The following is a 21,722-nucleotide window of genomic DNA, read 5'->3' on the forward strand; positions in this document are numbered from 1 at the left end:
GCATTACAAAAGTATCGGTCATTTATCTTATATTCTATTATTTTTGTACGCATGTACATTAGATTCCTCTGATAACCCATGAGATTAATAATTTAAGTTCAGAATTGGTTTGTGAAATGGGAGATGTTGTGATTTTAGGGCGCATGGGGGCTCCAGAAGTTAAAGGGTGGATTATTTTAGAAGTGTAAATGTCTTTCTACAGGTTTTTGGGTAGTCCACTTTTAGAGGGAGTTCCGCCAAATTTTTGGTAGAATTTCTTCTAAGGTGGGCCCCGCAGGGCCACTTTAGATTTCAAGATGAAATCTGGGGCGGGTCCTATCAATTGCCATGGCGCAAGGAACCTATGCACGAATTAGTAAGAGAAAATGTCCATTTACCCAAATTTAAGTTACACTAACCCCAGTTACCTAAACATTTTATAAGATTGCCCAACAAATTATATTTTTTTTGCCCTAATACCAAATTAAGTTTTTTTATTTATTTATTTTTGACACAAGTTTGCCCTCCTCTCTTTGTCACTTAGAGAGAGAAGTCATTAGAGACTTCACAGGACTCCGACCACGGGAATCTGATCATCGGTCGTGGGACTCCGGTCAAAGATCACCGGAATCCGGTCATCCGCCGCCAGACTCCGATCACTGGTTGCAGGAATTCGGTTACCGGTCACCAGAAACCTTGCTGAATGTCCCTAAAGAAGTCGTCGGAGAATATTATTGCCCCCCAATAAATGGTTTATTATCCCCCAATAGAAAGTTTACTGCCCCCAATAATATGTTTATTGCTCCTCAATAAAATACATATTGCCCTAAACCCGCCCTCAAAATGAGGGCTTGGACATTTATGTTGTCGTATTACCACCCAGAAACGATTCAAAATGATAGAAACAAACTTGAAACAAAATCAAATCCCAAGCTTAAAGTAGTACTAACTATTAAGCATGATCCTTGAGCAATTCACAAGCAAAACCAATTGTTTCTTAGTAATTGGATCTCGGGGCCAAAAATCGAGGCGGCCGGAAGAGCTGAAAAGAGAAAAATCGAAAGCTCTGTGAGTGAAGGAACGACGAGGCCTTCATGGATTATTGGAAAGGCTTGAATGGAGAAGAAGAACTGGAACAAGTGGAGAAGAAAAACGGCGCCGTGAAGCCACGCCATTGGCCGCCGCAGCTCGACCTAGAGCTTATGTCCCTCAAGAACTCCAAGTTATACACCTCCTTCAAGAACCTCCTCCCATCTTCCTCCTTCGCTGTCGTCCAGTCCTTGACTCCCAACTCCGTCACCAACTCCGACTATGAGATCTCCATCCCCAATCGTCTAGTCAATCGCCATCCAATCCTCATTCGGCATAGATGGTGGTGAACTCGGGATCTGGAGTCCGTGATCGAAATCCACTGGCTGCGGTCCAAAACCTCGATCGACTCCAAGGATTCGAGGATGGATTCGTTCACCGAAGCCTCATTGAAGATTTGGGACTTGATTTTTCAGAGAATGGCCTTCTTCAACTACCAGTCTCGATTCAAGAGCGGCGTGGCGACGAGGACTCGCTTGGTGACGGTCTCCTTGTCGTGGTCACAGAGAAGGAGCTCGAGGATCCACCGCGAAATGTCGACGTCTGACTCCGTCGGGAGAAGGGATCGGAGATAGGAGGAGAGAGAGAGAGATAAGAAAGAGAGTCTTCGATTTGATCGAGAAACAGAGAGAGACTAAAAGTGTTAGAGTGGTAAAGTTGTAATTTATTAATTGTTGTACTATAAGATTGTAACTTTACACTTAAATGAAGTAAGTGGACACACTAATCTCTTACTGGAGTAAGTGAATTCATTAGGTTAAGAACCCTACTAGTAAAATCCATATACTCAATATTTTGTTCATTTTCTGTGAACTATTAACTTTTGTCTCAAATTTGAAACTGGGAGTTGTGCTAAAAGATGTTGATAGGGATACAACTACATTAGTTTTGTGTTTTTGACTTAGTAAATGACTTAGGAGTTGGGCAAACATCATTTTGGTCCCTGACATTTTTTTTAATCATGATGGTCCTTACACTTCTATTTTCCATCACACAAGTCCAAAATTCAAATTTGGCTCGAAAGGTGATGTCACATGCTGAGCTGGACCAGACATCCGGACCCACTTTTCAGCTGTTGACTATCATTTTTGGATAAAATGACTAAATTACCCCTTGGTACAGATTTTTCTTCTTTTTCATATTCTTTTTCTATTTCTTCTTCACCTTCGGCCTTTTTTCTTTTTGATATGCCTGGAGCTCAGCCTGAAGTTCCTCGCGCTCATGACCGGTAGCAATTGGCATAATATCCTCAACCTTCTTCTTCAAACCTACACATATCAATGAAATTAACCACAACCAACACCTTACTCGCTCATTTTTCTTCCTCTAATTAGTCATTTCCAATCAAAATCTCAACACAATGTATTCTAATCAGAAGCAACAATTGAAACAAGAAAAATGAGAAGACGCACCGGAAGAGGAGGCGGGGGAGGAAGATTGGGTAATCGCTGAAACTTGGGATGTTGGCTTGGAAATATTACTGTCTGAAAAATATTCACCGCTCACCCCTTTAGCTTGTGGATGCAATGCCACATAGCAAGTTGTTGCTGCTCCCTATAATCGTCGCAGTTATAAACAATCAAATTCAGTATATATTGATATAGAGAGAGGCTGAAGCAGCACATTTTCCTTAAGTATTTCAAATCAAGGCATTTTGAATAGCTAAAAACTCACATAAATGTCTTTTGCTAACTACATCAATGAAACTGTAAATACAAGTTCGATCATGATTTGCTCTACAGGTTAAACAAGATGCAATTACCTACTGAACATTTTTAAGCACAACTTTACTAAGCACATTAACAAGCCCTGCATCAATCCAAAAAACGAAAATCTATAAATATCTGAGCAAGCACATAATGAAGAAAAGAAAAGAGATTGAACTCAATAAAGTTGACGCTTTTATGGGTAAAATTGAACTCAATAAAGTTGATGATTTTCTCCCCTACCTCCAAGGAGTAACACGTTGGCAAGCTAACCTGCACCAAGAAAAAAAAAAAAAAACCAGAACCAAAGATTGAAACTTAAGCAAAAAGTAAAGAAACCCAGAAGAGAAAGATGAAAGCTTTAGAAATTGGTTACCTTGGAAAATCAATTGGGGGAGTTTTCGAGATTTTTGAGGTGGGTGTTAATTGGAGCTGCTTGAATTTGAGTTTTATGAGGATGAAGAAGTTGACGAGATTGGCGGAGAGGAAGACAATGATGAATCTGAGACCAAAACAAACAGACCACCACCACCAAACATTTCAGGTTTGCAGACTGAGAGTGAAATTCAAGAAAGTGAGGAACCCGATCAGATTAGAAAGATGCATGGGGGACGGGAGACCTTCATGCTCTTCGTCTTCGCCTTCTTGTTCTTTACAACCATGGCCGCCTACACCACCACCTCGGACAACAAAATTCCGCTCACCGAACAAGCTCTGCCGGAACCAGGCTTTGCTGCGTCGTCTCCGTCGACAGTGACTTCAACCACCCAGATCGGACGGTCCTTCCTCCCCGGATAAGAGAACAAGATTTCTGCAATTTTCAGGTGTAGGAGAGAAGAGAAGTGGATAGTCGGCGGAGGAGAAGAGAAGCGGGGATAGAGGAACTGGATTTGATCTAAGGGAGAGAAAACGTCAATCTGAGCCAAGCCCCATATATTATTTTATTTGAAAGAATTATGGGATTTATTATTTATTAATTTTATTTTTTGAGATTATTGGGTTTAAATGTCCACTATGCCCTTCGAAGTCTAAAAAGTGGGCCCGGATGTCTGGTCCAGTTCAGCATGTGAAGTCACATTTCGAGCCAAATTTGAATTTTGGACTTGTGTGATGAAAAATTGAAGTGTAAGGACCATCATGATTAAAAAAAAATGTCAGGGACCAAACTGATGTTTGCTCCAAAGTTGGAGGGGGCAAACTGAATTTAGTTCTTAAGTTATCAACAAATCATGCAAGCAAAACTTCGTTAATGATAGTTTTTGTTAAGTTTGTTGAACCGCTTCCTGAAAACAAAACATTAGGGTTGTCTCAGAGTTAAAAAGTAGTTTGTTTATTTTTATTTTCTTGAATCATCTTACATAGTGTCAGAAATCTTCCTGATGAGGCAGACACATTTACTGGTTTGGGTTAACTAGCTTTTCCGATAAATATGTCATACTTAAAAATAAGTATCTGTTCTGCATTTTCTTAACGATTTGAATATAGTCTTAAAACATTTTTTCTTGTTTACTTATGATCATTTAAGATTAGTTGTTGGTTGGGTTAGTAAAGTTTACGGTGACTTTCCAGTTTATATGGAATTTCCCTTTTACAAGCTTCCTGCTTACTAGATCTTAACCCTATTGGATGAATCATTAATGCTCGGACAACCCTATATAAATGAGAATTTTGAGAATTGAGAATTCAGAAGTACATAGATCAGCCTTTGGTCGGTGATGAGTGAACTTGGTTTCCAAGATAAGTGGGCTATGAGTCCATATCTCAGTTATTGTTTTCAGATCCAATGGATATGGTTTATTGATGGTTGCAATTTCAATTTTCAAATGGCCCAACAAGTTGCTACAAAGTGCCAACCAGCCACGTTCAAAGAATCATGGGCCATATCTCTATGCAACAAAAATATGGCTGCAACGATCTTTGGTCGAGGCCCAAGGCTATTCCCTTTTGGACCAGACCTCCCACCACAAGTGGACCTTGGAATGTTCACTTTTTAGGGCTTAACCCACCTGGCGCTTGGGATAAATAGTACTTGCATTTGGCGCGAGAGGCAGGCTAGTGGATTTGGTGGCGGCGGTTCATGAGGGTTGCTTCTGATTGGCAACAAATTATTTCGTTGCTGGGGTTTCAATCGGTGACAAATAATCGAGAAACGTCTAGGGATGTTATGAGTAACTCCATTAGTGGCTTATATTTTAGAGATTTTGTCTATTTATCCTAGTTCTAGTTCTAGGGTCATTTATCTCACTTATCTCATTAAGTTTTTTTGATAAGAGATAAAGACTCTAATAAAGTCTTCTCTAATATCCAATTCATTTATTTTATTTTATTTTTTAGACTATTTTACCCTCACCCCGTTGTTACATAGAGAGAGAGAGAGAGAGAGAGAGTTGAAGAAAGAGAAGGCATAGGAAACTTCGTTGAAGTCCTGTCACCAGCCGATGCCCACCAGAGTTCTCCTAAAACCTTATTAAATGTCTCTAAAGAGGTCGTCCGAGATTTTATAGGTCGCCAAAAAGGTTCATTGCCCCCCAATAAATCTCTAGTTTATAAAACTTCGCCGGAAGTTCCGAAAGAAGTTGTCGGAGATCTTATATGGAGTCGGAGAGGTTTATTGCCCTCCGCTAGACCTTTCGGTTGCCTGAATGAGAACTAATCTCCCTAATATTAGACAGATAAATCTTTGATTAAGGAAAAAAAAAATGAGGTGATTACATCAATTCAAAACATTTATTGCCCCCCCCCCAATAAATACTGTTTTTTTTCTTTCTTTCTGGGCCTTCTGCCCCCATTTTACCAAAAAAAAAACAACAACATTATATATATTGCTCTACTCAGTACAAGGCTCAATCAACCTTTGTCGAGAAACTTAAAAGTAGTATAAAACAAGAGAGTAACAAAATACTAGACTAAAGAGGAATGATCAAGGGTACTAGGGTAGTTAGTGGCTTTGCGACAACAAGACATGTAGGAAAAGGCTATGAGTAAACTCAGCAGCTATGATCTGAACTAGAAAAGAAAAAAGAGAAAATGATTTATGTGTATAATTAGACCTTCCTCTCTCTATTTCTTACGTTTGAAAATGGAGCCACCCTTTTACTAGGAAGCTACTTGTTTCAATTGCGAAGCTTCCCAAATTGTTTGTGAATGGTAACCACAATCAACCTTATCATTTTGATTGTGTAGTTATACATGAACATTTGCTCAGATCCCTTTAGTTTCATTCTTTCTTTTTCTATATACCCAGATGCCACCTCACCTTCCTTATTCTTCGACAAATCCGCAAAGATGTTCACCGCCGGCCACAGTAGCCTGGTGGGTTCCGCCACTGTCTGCAAGCTCCAATCCTTTGGCTTCACCGCCCTCGTTCTCCTCATCCATGCCGCCCTTGACCTCACACTCCAAAATGACGTCGAGTCCTTCTTTGCAGCTGAAAAGCCCCAATTCATAAACCTCGCCGCCGCTAAAGTTGGTCGCATCCACGCTAACAACATCTACCTGGCTGACTTCATCGCCCTCAACCACCAAATCCAGACCCAACCTGTAGGGGGTAAGTGAGATAATTTTAGCTCATTTTGGTATTTTAGGTCAATGACCCTATTTTTTTATATCATTCAGACTATTGGGTTTCCAGCCTATGAGTCTTAGAGTATGAGAATTGTTTACCTAGTAGGTTTTGGATTCCTACTGATGAATGGAGTTCCAATGAGGAAGGAAAATCCTTATTGATGTAGGATTACCTGTAATCCTTATTGATTACAGAGAAGGAGAAGGCATAATTGCCTGCCACCAATAGGAATAGGTTTCCTAATTGATGAAGAAAGTTGATATCTTTATGGCTATATAAGGAGGGGTTCTGCTCTTAGTTTTGCATCACAAATGTTAGAAATAACATGGACTTGTCACACATTAACATATAGTAAATTGATAATTAGCTTAATGTCAAAACTAGTTCAACATGGACACAAACTATAAATCAATACTAGTAGCTTAATGAAGTAGTGTATCAATTCATTAAGGATAGTAATTCATTGCTTAGTCTACAAGAAAGGCTACAAGATGTGATACATTAAGAATCTAACTAGGAAACCTAATCCGATAAGGAATGCTTTAATGGGAAGCTCCTTGAGGGTTAAGTCACCTATATATATATATGGATGAATTGGTCCCTGTTACCACCGACGTTATTTGCATAAGTTCTGTCCATTGAAAAGCAAGTTGGTAAGTAACAGAAGGCCATATTCAGTGATCAGAGTTTGCAACTGCATAAGATGGAATCCATGCTTGTTATTGCTGAAGGTAAGTTTTAGTTCTTTTGTGATTGTTGTCAAGTTGATGTGCATATGTTATGAGCATGTCTATGGTTTTTACAATTGGTATCAGAGCATAGGCTCACACATATCAAAATCGTTTTAGGGTTTTGCAAAACAAACACACAAAAAAAAAAGAGGAGGGTTTTTGCTTTACAGGTCAAGTAACTGACCAAGCAACTACTCAGGTAACAGATCAGGTACCTGACCAAGTAAGTAACTGACCAGGTAACTGGTCAGGTACCTGATCAAAGTAAGTTACTTAATCTCTTGAACTAGTCACAGCAAACATAAGAGCCAGGCCCAAAACCCGACCCGAAGCCTTAAGAACAAAGGACCGTTGTTCTACAACGGTCAGTTTCGATCAAGAAGAGGGTATGGGACTGGATTCGGAAGTGTTTGAGGGGTTTTCATCTCAGAAGGGATTCAAACCCCGATTGCTATGAATCAAGATACCAAGAGAATTGTTTTGCTGCATCTGGATAACAAATTCACGCTTCCGCTGAGATTTTTTGCAGCAAATTGGGGAAAAAGCAAAAAACAGGTTTTTCTGTGAAAATTGTTTTTGATTCATAGCATAATTATTAAGTTTTTTGATTGTGCTCAAGAACCCTAGTAGCATTCCGGGCGTGCGTTAGGCTAGAGTAGATGGTGACCGGATGAAATTTACAATTTCTTGATTATTCTATGGTTTCTTGGAATCAAAACAATTATTTGTGCTTGAATATGCATGATGAATTGATTGCTTATATGGTACTGTATCTGTGATTGTGTGACAATGTATGAAGAATAAGAATCTCCCAAAAGCTTTACACATTGTAGAAATCGACAGATGCAAGAGCTTAATTTTCTTATAAAGACAATCATTTGGGTAGAATATAAAGTTAAAAGCTCATGAGTTTTGTAGTTTTCTGTTGGCATAAGTGATTATGATGCACAAAGCATTCTTCATTGATGTTGGCAGAGAACACTGATCAGGTACCTGACCAAGTAACTGATCAGGTAACTGGTCAAGTAACTGATCAAGTAACTGTACCTGATCGAGTAACAAAACTGAAATTGTGTTTTGTGTTTTAAAACTATGCTTCAGTTTTATCTTCCAAAGAAGTGGTCAAGTATGGTTTTAGAATACAAAACAGTAGTATGCATGCTTGATGAAAATAAATATGGATACTTAGAAATTTTTCTTCTGTCTAAAGATGTGGATAAATTTCTTCGATAACTTGTTTTCATTGAACATGGTATATTGATAAAGAACTCTAGGATGTTATGCTTCTGCTCAAAAGTGTTGCTTAACATTGTTTTTGTTATGGACTGACATGAATGCAAGTATGGATTGTTTAAGTTTTCTGTATGGTTTTGTTTTGGTTGCTTAAAACTTAATAAAACACAGAAAACTTAAAGTTATTTTCTTTACAAATTGAGAACTCACATGAATTTTGTTTTGCTCCTTAGGTAACTCTTACATGAACTTGAACAGTGTCTTGATGCTAATTGGAACCAACTATAGAGATTGGCTAGATTCTGTAGATCGAGAACTATATGAGAATGCATGAAAACATAGACTATTGCTTTACTGAGGATAAGCCTGAAGAGTTGAATGAAAAGAGCACCAAGAAACTGACCTTTACAAGAAGTGGCATAGATCGAATAGAATGGCTAAGAACCTCATTCGTACCTCCATGTCTAAAATGTTCAGGGGAAGTATAGAGGAGTCTGAGCTAGCATCAGATTTTTTGGAACTCATAGGTGCTACGTTTAAAGAAAGTGAAAAGGCAGAAGCAGTTAGGCTAACCGAGGAGTTTCATGATTTGAAGTACATGGGTCCAGGGGGAGTTAGAGAGCATATTATGAAGATGATCAATATAAATGGTAGACTCAGGGAACTCTTGATGGGGGTTAGGGATGAGTAGGTAGTGCATTATGCACTACATTCCTTGCCTAACAGTTTTAGTCATCTTAGGACCAGTTACAACTCTCAAAAGGGAAAATGGACTCTAGATGAACTTATATCCATTTGTGTGGATGAGGAATCTAGGATCAAGGAAGAAAAGGAACCTGCTACAACCATTAACCTCATTGAGAAGCCTAAAAGGAAAAAGCCCCAGAATAAGCTCAAGCCTACCAAAGGCATAACTAAGAGTTCAACAGCTGCAGTGGCCAAGGAAAACAGGCCATTCAGGTTCAAGTGCTACTTTTGCAAAAGAGTAGGACACATGAAAAAGGACTGCACTGGCTATAAGAACTGGTTAGCCAAAAAGGGTAAGATTTTTTCTAATACAGTTTTTTTCCTTATAAATTAATCTTATAAATGTTGAACCACAGTCTTGGTGGATAGATTCAGGCTCACCTATTCATATTACTAATTCCTTGCAGGGATTCATAAGGAGGAGAATCCCAAAAAGTGATGAAGTGAACCTGTGTGTGGGCAATGGCATGAGAGTGGCAGTCAAGGCTATTGAAACCTTAAAGCTCGATTTAAGATTAGGAAAATTGTTAGTTCTGGACAATGTTTTTTATGTACCTTCCATGAGAAGGAATTTGGTTTCAGTTTCTCTTTTAGTAAAATCTGGTTGTAGACTTGTTATGCATAGTAATGGAATTCTTATTTCTAAAAATTCTGTTCAAATTGGTTCTGGTGTTATCTCGAATGATTATTTACAGTTAAATTGTTCAATGGCTCAACAAGAAATTTTACTTGTTGAAAATAACACAAACAGTACTAGCACTTTAACAGGTGTTAAAAGAACCAAACTAAATGAAAAGTCTGCATTTTTATGGCATAGAAGACTCGGCCATGTTTCAAAAGAGAGACTGAAAATTTTGGTGAAAAATAACATCCTAAATGAACTTGATTTTTCTGATCTAACAGACTGTGTGGAATGCTTTAAGGGAAAAATAACTAATACTAGAAAGAAGACTGCATATAGAAGCCAAAATTTATTAGAATTCATACACACTGATATATGTGGATCATTTAGGCATCAAACTATATGTGGGAATGTGTATTTTATCACATTCATTGATGACTTTTCTAGATACAGTTATATTTATCTACTTTCAAAAAAGGCACAGACATTGAAAGCCTTTCAAATCTTTAAGTATAAGGTAGAAAATCAACTAGAAAAGAAAATCAAAACAGTGAGATCAAATAGAGGTGGTGAGTTCTATGGCAAGTACACTGAATCCGGCCAACAAAAGGGTCCATTTGCCTTGTTTTTGCAAGACAATGGAATTAAAGCTCAATATACAACACCCTATAACCCACAACAGAATGGTGTTGCAGAAAGAAAGAATAGGACTCTTTTGAACATGGTTAGATGTATGTTGTGTACAACTGGTTTGCCTAAATTTCTGTGGGCTGAGGCTTTAAAAACTGCAAATTATATTTGCAACAGGACACCTAGCAAAACTATAGAAAGGACTGCTTTTGAGCTTTGGTGTGGCAGGAAACCAGTCTTCATCACTGTCATGTTTGGGGATGTCATGCAGAAGCTAGGATTTATAATCCAAGCTTGAATAAACTTGACCCCCAAAACTGTTAGTTGCTATTTTATAGGTTATCCAGATAAATCTAAAGGCTATAAATTATATTCTGCTCATCATTCACCTAAAATTTTTGAAACACATCAAGTAAAATTTCTAAGTGAAAAAGTTCACAATACAAACCTTGAGGATTTAACCTCAGATTTTGAGGAAATTGTGTCAGATGAGAATATAAGTGTAGCATTACCTTTAGAACAAGATGTAACTGATCAAGTCACTGGTCGAGTAACTGACCAAGTAACTGATCAAGTAGCTGTATCTGGTCAAGTAACTAACCAAGTACCTGTAACTGGTCAAGTAACTAACCAAGTAATTGATCAAGTACCTGTAACTGGTCAAGTAACTGATCAAGTAACTTGTAGCTCAACCTAATCCTGAACATCCTCAGCCTAGAAGATCACAGAGAGTAAGAAAACCAACTTATGGGGCGGAAGAGAGGGACTACATTGTGTGTAAGTTAAGAAAATCAATTTATGGCCTAAAAACAAGTTTCTAGACAGTGGTACAAGAAATTTGATTATGTGATTTCTACTTTTGGATTTACAGAAAACCTTGTTAATGAGTGTGTTTATTTAAAGACAGTTGGGAACAATTTTATTTTCCTAGTTCTCTATGTGGATGATATTCTTTTGGCTAGTAGTAACCTAACACTGCTCAAAGACACTAAGAATTTTCTGTCAAAGAATTTTGGCATGAAATTTAGGAGAAGCATCCTATGTACTAGGTATTGAGATTAAAAGAGATAGGGCACAGAGACTACTTGGTTTGTCTCAACAGAATTATATGTTACCAAAATTTTAAAGAGATTTGGTTTGGAGAAGTGTGCAGCCGAAGAAGTTCCCATGTCCAAAGGAGATAAGTTAACCAACAAGCAAAGTCCTAATAGTGATGTTGAAAAGGAAAATATGGAGTCAAAGCCTTATGCCAGACTTATAGGATGTCTCATGTATGCACAAGTCTGCACTAGGCCAGACTTGTCTTTTGCAGTAGGGATTTTGTCAAGATTCCAGTCTAAGCCAGGCCATGAGCATTGAGTAGCTGGGAAGAAAGTGTTGAGATACCTGCAGAGAACTAAAAGCCACATGCTAGTTTATAGGCAAGTGGAGGATCTAAAACTCATTGGATTCTCAGACTCGGATTTTGCAGGGAATTATCCAAACTCCAAGAAGTCAACTTGTGGATATGTGTTCATGCTTGCAGGAGGTGCTATTGCTTGGAAAACCATGAAACAAACACTTGTTTCAACTTCCACTATGCAAGCTGAATTTATTGCAGTATATGAAACTGTGTGTGAAGGACTTTGGATTAGGAATTTTCTCATGCAGACCAAAGTATTGAGTCACATTATGGCAGACACACTTGTGATTTATTGTGACAATGAAGCTGCAGTTTTCTTTAGCAAGAATAGTAAAAGATCAAATAATTCTAAACACATTGATTTAAAGTATTACAGTGTTAGAGAAAGAGTAAAGCATGATGAAATAGCTGTTTTGAGTATTGACACAAATTCACAGCTAGCAGATCCTTTCACCAAGGCATTGTCAGTGGCTGCATTCCAGAAGCATACAGTAAGCATTGGAATTTTAGCTAATTTAGATGCTTAGGTTCAGTAGAGAGTTAGTCCAGTTGGAGCAATTTAAATTTCTAAGGTTTTTGAGTTCTTGTATTTTTAGTTGTGATCTTTTAGTTTTGTTAATCACAACTTGTTTGTAATGACAGATTTTATTATTAGTAAATTTTGAGGTATTTTCAGATTGTGGTTATTGTTGCAGCTTTTATTAAATGTTCTGAAAATTGTCGATTTTGTACTTAAAGTTATACTTGCTATCAGGTGGTTTAAATCATGTTTAGCATGATGTTAAGGTTCAAGCAATAATTTTAAGCCATCAGTGTACAGTAAATTTGCTTGACTTTCTGGTTTTAGAAACATAAAGTAGGACCTAATATATGTTTACTTGTTGATACACATTAACATATATTGTATCACTTCTGGTTGAACATATGTGGATTGCAGAAGCTTGTGTTAGCGGTTTTGAAACTCTGCATTTTTGTTAAAATGTATACTGTTTCTTGCTCTGCATAAGTAACTGTGATCTGACCATGTCGGAATGGATTTTTGGTTTGATTTTGTTGTCTAGCGCGCACTACAGTAAGTTGAGTAGTATCTGACATTTTTTGGTGCAAATTATCAAGCTTAATATGTGTCAGTCCAAGGGGGAGATTGTTAGAATCAACATGGACTTGTCACACATTAACATATAGTAAATTGATAATTAGCTTAATGTCAAAACTAGTTCAACATGGACACAAACTATAAATCAATACTAGTAGCTTAATGAAGCAGTGTATCAATTCATTAAGGATAGTAATCCATTACTTAGTCTACAAGAAAGGCTACAAGATGTGATACATTAAGAATCTAACTAGGAAACCTAATCCGATAAGGAATGCTTTAATGGGAAGCTCCTTGAGGGTTAAGTCACCTAATATATATATATATATATATATATATATATATATATATATATATGGATGAATTGGTCCCTGTTACCACCGACGTTATTTGCATCTATAAGTTCTGTCCATTGAGAAGCAAGTTGGTATGCAACAAAAGACCATATTCAGTGATCAGAGTTTGCAGCTGCATAAGATGGAATCCATGCCTGTTATTGCTGAAGGTAAGTTTTAGTTCTTTTGTGATTGTTGTCAAGTTGATGTGCATATGTTGTGAGCATGTATATGGTTTTTACAACAAAGACAGAGAGCAAAGTGTATTCCATTCTCGAAGTTAGAGAGTGAGAGAGGGAAAAGAAGAGAGAGATAGGAAGAGAAGAGAGAGTCATTGTTTTCTTATTCTTTCTGGTTGTACCCATTATAAATATAGTGAAAGATCGTTTTTCTGCCCGATGGACATAGGCAAAAGTTTTGCTGAACCACCTTAAATCTGTGTTCTTGTACTCGTATCTTTGTGGTTGTTTCTCTTGGTGTGCTGTGCTTATTTGTGTTTTCAACTTCACATATTGACCGATTCTCAACAAGTGGTATCAGAGCTCAGGCTCGTCTAGGAAATTCAAGGTTTGAATCGGCAGGTTCGGTGTTGTCAAAATGGAAGGAACAAATAGCACAATGATCAAACTCACTCACACGAATTGGGTGATGTGGACGCCAAGAATGAAGGAAAGTTGGGAAACTTTCATGGTGACCGTAAGTAATTTTGCGTCAAATGGTGTATTGTCTATGGATACCGTTAAGGATAACATGCTTAACGAAGAAACAAGAAGGAAAACTGTGGGCATAGACAATGGACAAGGAAAGCTCCTTGTCATAATGGGTAAAGACAAGAATTCAGGTCGAGGGTTTAGTGGCGAGTGTCACTATTGTAGCAATACGGGCCACATGAAGTGGATGTGTCGAAAGTGGAAACAGGACCAAAAGAAAGGCAACTACCAAAATGATGGAGATGATGGCATTATGGCTACTATCTCGGGGGAGCTTCTTACTGTTCAAGAATGTCTATATGTTGGTGACAAGGGTCACGATTGGTTCATTGATACTGGTGCAAGTTGTCGTGTTACATCCAACTTGGAGCTTTTTACTACATACAAAGCACGCAACTTTGGGATGTTAAAGATGGGCAATACAAGCTACTCCAAGATTTCAGGAATGAGAGATATTTGCATAGAGACTAATCTTGGTTACCAGATGACATTAAAGGATGTGAGGCATGTTTTTGATTTGCGTGTCAACATATTATCTTCAAGTGCTCTTGATAGACAAGGTTTCCACCAATATATTGGTGATGGAAAGTGGACGCTTACAAACGGGTCGTTGGATGTTGCTAAAGGAGAGCTTTGTCATTCCCTGTACAAGACACATAGTTTGGTATGCAGAGATGACTTGAGTGCAATGGGTGATACTTCTTCACACATATGGTGCAACAGCGAAGGCCATATAAGGAAGAAATGTGATCTGGAGAAGAAGTCCCTAATTTCCTTTTCCAATGATGAGTTTTCTAACTAGGGAAAAGATGGTCAAGAGTTGTTCCACCAGGAGGGACATGGTGATGGGTTATTTGATCAGGGGGAGCTACATGCTCCAAACATGAAGTTCTGCATCAAGTTAGCTCGGGTGAACTCCCAGTAATGGAGTCACGCCAGTATTCATCCCTTATGGTCTGGAAGGGGAGATTGTTGGGTTTCCAGCCCATGAGTGTTAGAGTATGAGAATTGTTTACCCAGTAGATTTTGGATTCCTACTGATGAATGGAGTTCCAATGAGGAAGGAAAATCCTTATTGATGTAGGATTACCTGTAATATTCCTTGTTGATTACAGAGAAGGAGAAGGCATAATTGCCTGCCACCAATAGGAATAGGTTTCATATTCGGTGAAGAAAGCTGATATCCTTATGGCTATATAAGGAGGGGTTATGCTCTTAGTTTTGCATCACAAAAACATAGAGCAAAGTGTATTCCATTCTCGGAGTTAGAGAGTGAGAGAGGGCAAAGAAGAGAGAGATAGGAAGAGAAGAGAGAGTCCTTGTTTTCTTATTCTTTATGGTTGTACCCATTATAAATATAGTGGAAGATCGTTTTTCTGCCCGGTGGATGTAGGCAAAAGTTTTGCTGAACCACCTTAAATTTGTGTTCTTGTGCTCGTATCTTTGTGGTTGTTTCTCTTGGTGTGCCGTGCTTGTTTGTGTTTTCGACTTCACATATTGACAGATTCTCAACACACACTGCTTGTAATATTTTCTTTCCATATTAATGAATGTATATCTATACTATTATTAAGAGAAGAGAGCTTGCTCTCCAAAACTAAATTTTTTTTTTTACCAATTTAACCTTTATATATTAAAAAACTATGAAATATATTTAATCAATAAAGATAATATGGTAAATTATAAAATAAAATAAAATTTTAAAAAGCAGAAAATGTAATATTTGTACGGAAAGTTTTTTCACTACCTTTAACATCTCTCCACACACATAATGAGTGGGCCCTGCTAGTAATAATTAAAGAAAACAAAGCTAACACACAAGTATGTTGATGACTTGTACAATAAGATGGTTTGGGTTCCTAATGAAGTTATTCAAATGGTGGTCCATTCCCTACATTTTTATATGCTTAACAACAATACGTTGCTATAAAAAATTTGTAACAGATTATTACATAGTTACATACTGTCTAGGATCCTTAAAGAACTTCCCTCGAAGTACACAGCCTCACACGCTACGTATTCCATCCTTTGTATATACATTTCTCATTTTAATTTTTCTAAATACTATGTCCCAAAAAGTATAGTTATATTTGCCTACATAATATATTGATGCAGGAATTGAATAGAGAATTTGAAGTGTTATTATAAGTTGTTAATTTCCAGCTAACATGAAATGGACTTTCAACAATTTTCAACAACACATACTGGATTTAACAAGTACAAATCATTATTCTTTCAAAATATTTGTGACATCGCAAGTGCCACAAGTACTGATGTTGTTTTGCTTAACCTTAGGACCAATTTACTTGCTAGTCATCGACTGACAAGTGCTACACCAGACGTGAGGAATCTTATCAATAAGAAGCATACATCAAGCACATAGCTAGCTCTAGAATCCTAATGGTGCGTATAATGTTTGCAACCACGATAAACATGAAAAAACTCATCAATGAATTTATAGTAAAAAAGGTTCTCTTCTTGTTATAAATAGAATTTAAGTAAAAGTTCAAAACACTTTGCGAATCATGTCTAGGCATTTCAAAACAGCCCCCTAACTAATTAATGAATATTCAGTAACACATAACTAGAAATGAAAAACCAAGAGAATTCATGAAAGCAAGAAACAACGGAAACTGAAGAATTGGAATCATCGGACTGATGATTGATCGTTCCAAGTAAATGATCGATCTCTCCTGCGGCTGCTGAGCTTCTTCTTTCATTCTCAAGTTACTGGTGTATTTTTTTCACTCCTCTCGTGCATATATAGGGTTCGTTTTCTGATACCTAGGGCACCTTTTATTCTCATTCTTTAGTCCTCCTTGTTTCATTTTAGGTTTGGATCTCCGAAGCTTCTGGGAAAAGCAGTGTAGGAATTATTCGATTGGTCCATCCTTTAATGACGTCATTCAATCAATGAGAGCTCGCTACGTCAATTAAAAAAAAAACTTCGTTAGACTTTTTTTTGCTGCATGTAGACAATTTCGGCTTTTCCCATCTCTACTAAAGTTTTCCTTTCACGTCAGGACTTCAAGATTTCGTATTTCGGATTCCTAGTAGCCATAATTACTCACTCTCCTTGGTCGTATCTTCTTTTTTCTTCTTTGTACCGAAAATTTGTATAAACATGAAAACAAATAAATTACTCGAAAAATAAGAGGTGCGCTCTAGAGCTAACCAGTTAGTTTCGTAATATAGCTTCTTAAATTTTTTAGACAAACTTTTCGGTCACATATTGACATCTCTATCGTTTAGTTTTTAGATCTTTATAAGTAGATCAGTTATGCAAATTTTTAGCCAAATTGATGACCATTTGGGTACCGAGCTAGATCAAATCAATAGACGAACCAAATATGTCCAACGTGAACCATTCGTGCTCATAATTATTAAAAGGGAATGAAATTCACACTCCTTTTGTTTTTAGTAACTTGAATTTTGTCTTTAATAACTAAACTTTTGTCTTTTTATAAGAGATTCAACCAAAAAAGGAAAGAATTAAGAAGTGTGGATTGTAAAATGGGAAGAGTGAATTTCACTCCTCTCAGTAAATCACGATTATGAATATCCAAATGATTATCAATTTTGCTAAAAATTTGCATAAGTACTTTACTCATAAGTAGGGCTGTCAATTCTGACACGACCCGATAACACGACTCGAAACCCGCACGAAATAAAGCGGGTTGAACCCACACGATTAAAAAGCGGGTCGGCAGTGGGTCAACCCGCCATGACCCATTTAATATTTGGGTCAGCCACGGGTCAGCCCGCTAACACGAAGTGAACCCGTATAACCCGATTATGCTATACGTATTCTTGAAATTTTGGACGTTGGGAGTATTTGATCATAGGATTAGATAATTTGAAATAATTTGCTTTATAATTATTGGATTTACTTATTTATGAATATATAAAATTATTTATATTTTTTGTCTTGTGGAGTTTTTTGTGACTTTAATCAATTTATGCATTTTTTTTAGTTAAATGGGTCACATTATTGACCCTTAAATGGATCATTTTGTCTAACACGACATGACCTATTTGTTAAATCGGTTAAACGGGTTGGAAACGGGTAACCCATTTAATAAATAGGTTGGGTTTGGGTTTAAATTTTTGACACGATTATTAAATGGGTTGGGTTTGGGTTTGTATCTTGCGACACGACAAATACATTAACCCAACACGAACCCAACCCGACACTACCCATTGATAGCCCTACTCATAAGGACCTAAAAACTGAATAATAGAGATTCTGATATGTGACCGAAAAAGTTTATCTAAAAGATAATAAGCTTCGTATTAAGCTAACCGGCCGGTTAGTTCTAGAGTACTCATCCAAAAAATAAATAAAAAAAAAAACCAAAAAAAGAGAGAGAAAAATAAGATAATTAAGTCGCATAAATGTGTCCCTATTAATAAGGCCAATTGGACCTTTTTGTTTTTGGTTTCGGTCTTATTTCCTAATTTTTTATCTTAAGGAATGGCTTGTCATAATCAGAAAGCAAATTGCACATGCATAGGTAATTGCATTGGGTTGGTGCACCAGATCAAACAATTGGTGCTCCTCCCTCCATCTGTTGTGAAAATGAGAAATGGAGCGGAATTGCAAAGCTGAAGAAGTGCGGGACCCTGTCTTGTTTTGCTAAATAGAGTTGAGAATTAAGTTGTTAGCAACTACTACTGCGCCTTTAGAAAGCTAAATTGACACTCATAAATGTCTTTTTTTTTTCTTTTTTTTTTTTCCTAACATTCTAATATATTTAAATGAATGCTTACTTTCGGAAGTCCTTGTTCTGACCTGTTGGTCTGACGTTATTAGTGGGTCAATTGTGGCTCCTGTTTGTATCGTTCATACCACTTGTAACACTTCCGTATGAATGAAATCATTTGATCAAAATGAATGCTTACTTGAATATGTAAATATGCATGTGGTTTAGGGTTAGGGATATTCTTTTCGATGGAATCAAAGGAGGGTTACATGTGGGCTCTAGTATGGTTATAATCTAATTAAATCATCAATTTTTTTTTTCGTTCAAAGATCTTCTTTACAACAAACAATCAACTAAACTACTCATGCATGGCTGCAACTATGTTAAAGAATAACCTAGCCTTCTTATAATAATAAAATTGGACGGGTCTCAATCTTATGACTATAAAGAGGTTTTACTGTAGTTTATGTATCATTTGAGGTTTTTATGCATGTACCCATATAAAAAATATAAGAGTTAGCAAAAGTAAATTTATGTTCGGTAGGTTCGTACGTACCCTCTTATTCATCTTACACTAGATATTCTTATTGTTTAGAGTTATCTTATTTAAAAGCTTAGAAAATTTAAATCACATTTTTAGTGATAATTAAATAACAACCCCTTCCTTCTTTTGTCTAAAATATAATTTCCTATATATTCATAAGAGATTTTTGCTTTAATGGTTAGGTAGAACTATGCTTATGCGTGGCAACGTCATTAACTGTGGGATCGAGTGATCTTATCAAGTTTTTGGGGGAATACATATAGGGGCGCGAATAGGGCTGGTTAGCTATATAGCGCCATGATCGACATATCTGATCCTGCAGTCCTTAGTGAGTGTACCAGCTCTTACAACTTAAGCAATTGCTAACTAGGTTCAGAATAAGTACGTGAGTCAACAAAAATGGAGGACCAGTCGGGTTTGAGAAGAGGTGCATGGACCATAGAAGAAGATAATCTTCTGAGGCAGTGTATTGCAAAGCATGGAGAAGGAAGATGGCGGCTGATTCCTCCAGCTGCAGGTAATTGACGAAACTAGCTAAAATATTTGTTCAAAATTACTATATGCAAGGAACGATGCTAATCAATTAGTATAAGTTAATTTGCTTCATTTTGCATTACATGCATGTGTAGGCTTAAACAGATGCGGGAAGAGCTGTAGGCTAAGATGGGTCAATTATCTGAAACCGGATATAAAGAGAGGAGATTTCGAGGACGATGAAGTAGATCTCCTCCATAGGCTTCACAACCTTTTAGGCAACAGGTAAGCCGAAAGTTTAGCTTTTTTCTTTTTTCCGCTTATAGTATATCTTTCAAATTATTATTTGTTTAATTATGTATGTTTTATAGTGCATGATACAAAACATGGTCAATAGAAGAGAGGTATGAAAGGATTTTTGTATTTTATGATTGTTTCATTCAATAATATGTTAAAGAGTTATACTAGATATCGCAACATCACTACTTTTTCAAACTAATGATGATCAGGCCGGTTACTGATGTTCATTTTCTCGGTTATACCATGAAATTAGGTGGTCATTGATTGCTGGAAGACTTCCGGGAAGAACAGCAAATGATGTGAAAAACTTTTGGAACACCAAGCGGCGTCGGGACAAACCACAAAGATTGGTGAAGCCCATCATACTAAGACCTAAACCACGAAGGTTAATCTCGACCAGTTCACTCTGTTTGACGGGTCAAGGTTTAATCGGAGACCAAAGTCAGTTAAAAAAGAATATTAGCATGGCTTTACCAACATCATCAGCGTCACCAACATCACCAATACAGCAGGAAATTGATCGGTTGCGAGCCTTTTTAGAGGAGGAGGAGAGTATTCGAACCACAACCTGTTTTAGTTTGACCCCTGAAGGATTATTTATTGAAGATCATATTCAATCAGAAAACAGCATTAGCTGCAGGGCTTTACCAACATCAACAGCATTAGAGGATCAGCTTGATTGGTGGATGACATTCTTAGATCGATAATGAGGAAGTTGGTCTGTTAAAAGCAACAAATTCTGGTCAAACACAAGAAGTTCTTGTTACCCTGTGGGGTAAGTTATTGTGGTATCTACTCTCTAGCTTGTCAACCAAAATAAAAAAATATATATATGAAGTAAATCTCCTTGGAAAAATGGGAAATAGTTGAGCATACAAGTAAAAAATATCTCACTTTGCCTCCTTAAACTCCTTTTGATTTACTTCTCCTCTCAAGAAGGCCACAATTTTCTTCTACGTACAAATGAAACCAGTGGCGGAACCACTGTTCGGTCTGCAGGGGTTCGGACCCCCCCTAAGACTTAAGCTGATAAGCTAATTAATGAATGATTTCAATGAAATCATATATACCTTGCGCAATCTTACCCAATTGGACCTCCCCCCCCCCCTCAGTCTTCTTATGTAGTCATAAATTATAATTATATATTAAATACATAAATCTAAAACGTATGATGAACAAGAAACTCAAAAGTATATTGTAATACAAGAGATAGAAATGTTAATTAAATCTGATAATTATGTACTTACCAAAAAATACTTTTCATTAAGTATTTACTAAAATTTAAAAGAATTCGATTAGTGAGATTAAATCTATATCGGAAACAAATAAAAAATGTATAAAGAATGGACGTCGCATGAACCTTAAGTGTTAAGAGGACATTAATGTTTTGTATATATCTACATTATGTGTATATATATATGGTTTATTTTCTTAATGAGATTACGCAATATACGTCGAGTGCTTAACTTTGTTTAGTGTTGGTTTTTTTTTTTAACTTCTTATTTTGGATCCCCCCAAGTTACAAATCCTAGTTCCGCCACTGAATGAAACAATATGCTATAGTTTCAGTTGGAAAAACAATCAGAGGCACTCCCCACTCCATTAATTCTCCCTAAACAACTTAGCTGAAAAGAAACATGTACCTAGCTAGTAAGAGTGTAAGACAGTTTTAATCTGATTCAAATTTGACGACCAGTACTATGAAAATTGTTGAACGTCTAACTGTCAAATTTTAATGCTGAACAATTGATATGTCTTGATCAACTAGGTTGGGGGTCACTGATTACTTCCATTCTTGTAAGTCTCTAAATTACATGGTAGTAAATTCATAACCCAACTTTGTACCTGTATCTGGA

At 36.9% G+C, this 21,722-nt stretch overlaps 1 protein-coding gene and 1 long non-coding RNA gene across 2 annotated transcripts; one reads left to right on the forward strand and one right to left on the reverse strand.

Moving 5' to 3' along the window:
- Nucleotides 1–2,207: 2,207 nt before the first annotated feature.
- On the reverse strand, nucleotides 2,208–3,692 carry LOC112179260. The gene is made up of 5 exons (XR_002927710.2): nucleotides 3,151–3,692; nucleotides 3,018–3,047; nucleotides 2,831–2,877; nucleotides 2,481–2,622; nucleotides 2,208–2,336 (listed from the first exon to the last, which is right to left on the reverse strand). It is a non-coding gene; the product is annotated as an uncharacterized LOC112179260 (long non-coding RNA).
- A 15,648-nt stretch (nucleotides 3,693–19,340) lies between these two features.
- Nucleotides 19,341–20,765, forward strand: LOC112180306 (transcription factor MYB113). The gene is made up of 3 exons (XM_024318838.2): nucleotides 19,341–19,609; nucleotides 19,722–19,851; nucleotides 20,120–20,765. Exons 1-3 carry the CDS (start codon nucleotides 19,492–19,494, stop codon nucleotides 20,571–20,573), a joined length of 702 nt encoding a protein of 233 aa, XP_024174606.1. The 5' UTR covers nucleotides 19,341–19,491; the 3' UTR covers nucleotides 20,574–20,765.
- Nucleotides 20,766–21,722: the final 957 nt, after the last annotated feature.

This window comes from Rosa chinensis, chromosome 7 (genome assembly GCF_002994745.2).
Source record: "Rosa chinensis cultivar Old Blush chromosome 7, RchiOBHm-V2, whole genome shotgun sequence".
NCBI classification, from domain to species: domain Eukaryota; kingdom Viridiplantae; phylum Streptophyta; class Magnoliopsida; order Rosales; family Rosaceae; genus Rosa; species Rosa chinensis.